At 37.4% G+C, this 4,720-nt stretch overlaps 1 protein-coding gene across 3 annotated transcripts in view; it reads left to right on the top strand.

Moving 5' to 3' along the window:
- The window catches only part of LOC107710383 (carnitine O-palmitoyltransferase 1, liver isoform-like), an 8,108-nt gene extending 4,280 nt beyond the window's left edge, over window positions 1-3,828 (top strand). For 2 of the 3 annotated variants that reach the window (XM_016515140.1, XM_016515141.1), the window contains exons 7-17: window positions 493-600; window positions 711-795; window positions 918-1,113; window positions 1,430-1,615; window positions 1,983-2,088; window positions 2,174-2,290; window positions 2,440-2,604; window positions 2,702-2,836; window positions 3,094-3,246; window positions 3,330-3,443; window positions 3,553-3,828. In XM_016515140.1, coding sequence (XP_016370626.1) covers window positions 493-600; window positions 711-795; window positions 918-1,113; window positions 1,430-1,615; window positions 1,983-2,088; window positions 2,174-2,290; window positions 2,440-2,604; window positions 2,702-2,836; window positions 3,094-3,246; window positions 3,330-3,443; window positions 3,553-3,798 — 1,611 coding nt within the window. In that variant the 3' untranslated portion in view covers window positions 3,799-3,828. The remainder of the gene's footprint in view (window positions 1-492; window positions 601-710; window positions 796-917; window positions 1,114-1,429; window positions 1,616-1,982; window positions 2,089-2,173; window positions 2,291-2,439; window positions 2,605-2,701; window positions 2,837-3,093; window positions 3,247-3,329; window positions 3,444-3,552) is intronic. The other variant, XM_016515142.1, reaches the window with a different exon arrangement.
- The last annotated feature ends 892 nt before the right edge of the window (window positions 3,829-4,720 follow it).

The following is a 4,720-nucleotide window of genomic DNA, read 5'->3' as shown; positions in this document are numbered from 1 at the left end:
CGCACTTGAATGGGTTAAATGCAGAGCACTAATTCCAAGTATGGGTCACCATACTTTGCCACACGTCACGTCACTTTTATTTTTTATTTTTTTAATATATTATTAATACATGCGGTTCACATGGTTATTTCATGTATGTTATATTTGCAGCAGCAATATTTCTTACATGCTCACAGCAGCATGTTGTGGATGTATTGGCAGTAGCAAGTCTCGGTACTTGATCTGCCGCAGCTGCAGCGTAGCAGATCTATTCCGCCAAGACCAAATACATTAACAATGTCATGTACATTACCATGCCAATCCCTCCGAGAGTTGTCATGACAGAACTAAACTTAAAACAGATGCAATGGCGCCACCAGCTGACTGACTATAGAAAAAGCAGTTGACCCTCATAAACATTTAAGATGTTTAATCTTTTTTAATAGCTATTGTTTTTTAATATTCTTCTTTATTAAAACTGTCTGTATCCATTTCTCTTTTTCCATCTGCCAGGATTTGCTCTATGTGATCCCTACACACAGACAGGCTTCACGAGCAGCAAACATAGTCCATGCCATGCTGCAGTATCGGCGTAAGCTGGAGCGAGGAGAACTTACCCCGGTACTGACACAGAAACACAAAAGCGTTTTTCCATCCACAACATTGAATTACCATGAAAAATATAAATATAGAAAAATTTCCTATCATGCCCTCTGTTCTCTCTTTGTCAGCTGAGAGCTCTTGGGATTGTCCCCATGTGCTCTTTTCAGTACGAGAGGATGTTCAACACCACCCGTATTCCTGGCATTGAGACTGGTAATGACATTTTTCATATATTTTCAGCTTTATATACTACTTGACGATAGGCTTACAGTTTCATGGCTTTTTATTTCAAACCATGACATGATGGTTTCTCACACTGATTTGTTCATGCTCAGATTTCGTGCAGCATCTGAAGGACAGGAAGCACTTGGTTGTGTACCATCGAGGCCGTTTCTTTAAGGTGTGGCTGTACTATGGTGGTCGCCATCTTTGGCCCTCAGAGCTTGAGTTGCAGTTTCAACGTATCCTGGATGACAAGTCTGAACCTCAACCTGGAGAGATCAAGCTCCCCTCACTGACTGCCGGGAACAGGTGAAGATGAGCTCACAATAGTCCTGCAACTGTGTACTAGAATGGGGTCCAAAATGGGGTCCAGGGGGCTTCAAGAGGGTGTTCAAACAGTTTGAACAGTATGACTTTCTTCTGTGGAACCCATAAGAAGATATTTTGAAGAATGTTGGAAACCAAACCATTTTAGTTGCCATTGACTTCCAATATATGGACAAAAAATACAATGGAATCAATGGAAAATTCTTCAAAATCTTGCTTTGTGTTCCACAAAATAAAGAAATGCATGTTTGGAACAAAATGAGTGTGAATAAATGCTGAATGAAATCTTCACATCCAGGGTTCCCTGGGCCAGGGCCCGTCTGAAGTACTTCAATGAGGGGGTCAACCGGGCGTCTCTGGAGGCCATTGAAACGGCTGCATTTTTTATGACTCTGGATGATGAAGCACATGGATACGATCCAGAGAACATACGGTCCCTAGACCTCTACGCCAAATCTCTACTACATGGAAAGTGTTATGACAGGTAAGAACCAGTATTATTTATAATTTTTTTATTTATACCTTTAATTTTAATGTCCTAGTAATTATGTGCTTTTGTTATTTTTATTAGTTTTTGTTATTTTTAATATTTATATTTAGTTTTAGTTTATTTTCCCTTTAAGATTTAGTAATTTTAGCTCTTTAGGCACTAGTATTTCATCTAATATTTATATTTTATTTTATTTCAGCTTTATTTCAGTTAATGAAAATGTTTATCAATTGTTTTGTTCTCAGTTAATGATAACAACGCAGCAAGTAGCACTTTTAAGTCTCATTAACAGATAATTATTTTTGTTGACCATGACCAGTTGCACACCTACACACTGAAACACAACACTCTCGCCTGTCAGGTGGTTTGATAAATCCTTCACTTTGATTGTCTACAAGAATGGTAAAACTGGCATCAACACTGAGCATTCATGGGCTGACTCCCCTATCATAGGACATATGTGGGAGGTAAACAATGAATAATAATAACTGTAAATATGCATAATGTAATTAATGCTGTAAGAATTAACAAACATTTTAACTTTCTGTTAAGTATGTTTTAGCCACAGACTGTTTCCACCTTGGATATACGGCGGAGGGACATTGCAAAGGAGATATCAACAAAAGCCTGGCACCCCCTACCAGACTACAGTGGGACATCCCAAAAGCAGTATGAATGAACCCTTACATCTTAGTGTTTGACATGGGTTTACATAAAAAAAAATAGAACTAATTCTAATTGGGTGTTTTATGTACATTCTGACAACTGCAAGATCATTTCTACATTGATAACTGATTAAAGTTCCTTATGTTTCTCAGTGCCAGGAGATTATTGAAGGTTCTTACATGATTGCAAAGGGAATTGCTGACGATGTGGATTTCCACGACTGCTTGTTTAATGAGTTTGGGAAGGGCCTGATAAAGAAATGCAGAACAAGTCCTGATGCTTTTATCCAGCTGGCACTGCAACTAGCTCATTACAGGGTACAAGCCACACATATTTACAGTACATATAATCCCTCTGCAAAAATGTCTGTATATTGTGAACAAACCGTTTAATGAAGGATGTTTGTTGGAGCAGGACAAGGGTGAATTCTGTCTGACTTACGAATCATCCATGACGCGCATGTTCCGCGAGGGCCGGACGGAAACCGTGCGCTCATGCACCTGCGAGTCCACGGCTTTTGTAAAAGCAATGGAGGATGAAAGTACCACGGTGAGAGCAATATATACACACCCAACCCAGGAGTCATAGCACTATTTTAAAAGTTGGTAACTGAAAACTTTTGTTTTTGCAATTAGCATAATGCTGCATCGACAATAAAAGATTTCAGTATTTTTCAAGACCACTGTTTAAATATCCAGTGGAACATCAGCACTTAAGCAACAGTATAAGCTTTGAAAATTTGTATTCATTATTTTAAACTTTTTTGAAAATTATATTAACTTGTCTGACTTTTGCTTGTTTACCAGAATGAGCAAAGGTTAGCGCTCTTCAAGAAAGCTGCAGATAAACATCAGAACATGTACCGTCTGGCCATGACTGGAGCTGGGATCGACCGCCATCTCTTCTGCCTCTACATTGTGTCCAAAGTAATGGGCATTGACTCACCCTTCCTCAAACAGGTGTGTACAAGTCTGTGTCTTGAGTATAAAACGTGACATACCTGTTTAATTTAGCTTAAGTCTCAGACACCTTGTTTTGATAGGTTTTGTCAGAGCCCTGGCGCCTCTCCACCAGTCAGACCCCTCAACAGCAGCTCAATCTCATCGACACTCAGAAGTTTCCCAAATATGTGGGAGCAGGAGGCGGCTTTGGGCCTGTGAGTCTCACTCACTCCCCCTACAGTACACAACGTGTCATTGCAACAAGTTTAGTAAATAATAAACCTGATATTTGAACATTGTTGATTCAAAACTCTTTATATACAGGTTGCTGATGACGGTTATGGTGTTTCTTACATCATTGTCGGCGAGAATCTCATTACATTCCACATTTCCAGCAAGTTCTCCAGCCCTGAAACGGTAGGCGAATTTCAAACATTTTTCTTAAGTGCCACTTTTTGTGAATACGTGATCCTGACAAATAAAATTAAGGCTATACATTATCCAGATACAGAGCCTTGTTATTTTCACACCAAGAACAATAACTATATTAGCGTCCACACCAACGGATGATACATTTCTGTTTACGTAAGCAACGCGCGCGCTTGATTTACGTTCTGTGAACCTAGAACTACTAATAAACTGCTTTAAAGTATAAAACTTAAATTGTAATCGTTCAAAAATGTGTACGTTTTCGATAATTGAATGGATTTAAAAAAATTTATTTATATTTTATTATTATATTATGCATTTATATTGCTACGAACACATCTAAATTAACATATATAAAATATATATGTTTTTGCTGAGATTTGACACAATTTTGCATCGTGACTACGTAATGACGTCATCACGCAATGTCATCGTAACATCATTTAGCAACTTTTAGCAACAAATCAACCTTCCTTTAGCAACTTCCCCTGAAAATTAGTTGGCAACACTGCCTAGCAGCGCGCGCTTTAAAATAGTAAGATTTTAATTGGCTGTCCATGTTTTTATCGCTTATCAAATGGTTAAAAAATCGCTCTAAAAGCTATTCCAACGATATCGTTCCACTGTGTCGTTTGTGGTGGGGTCTGTTCAGTTAGAGCGTTTTAAAACTTTATTGTCGAACACCGTTCTTTATCGCTCGGTTTGATCATTTATTTATCATTTGAGATTTTTTTTTTTTAGATCTCACCTTTTGAACATTTAAGTATAATTTCTACTTTTAATTATTATTTTTTTTATTACGGTTATACTGGATTGATAATGGAAGCGAAATATCAAACAAACATTCATCATTTGAGCTTAATTAGTTGGTCATTTGAGGATTTTGATTTTATGAAAAAAAAAAAAAAACTTTAATAATTCTTGGTAATAACCGAACATTCAGGTGTTGACCAAACTGGAGAAAAAAAATAACTATCGAGTTTATGCAAATGTTTACACAAAAAATAAAATTCAGTCATCATTTGTTCAACCTCAAATCTTTCAAAACTCATGACTAATGTAA

The sequence above is a fragment of the Sinocyclocheilus rhinocerous genome, unplaced genomic scaffold, assembly GCF_001515625.1.
Source record: "Sinocyclocheilus rhinocerous isolate Xijiao unplaced genomic scaffold, SAMN03320098_v1.1 scaffold717, whole genome shotgun sequence".
NCBI classification, from domain to species: domain Eukaryota; kingdom Metazoa; phylum Chordata; class Actinopteri; order Cypriniformes; family Cyprinidae; genus Sinocyclocheilus; species Sinocyclocheilus rhinocerous.
Note: the sequence above shows the minus strand (reverse complement) of the source record. Positions and strands in the feature narration are given on the sequence as shown.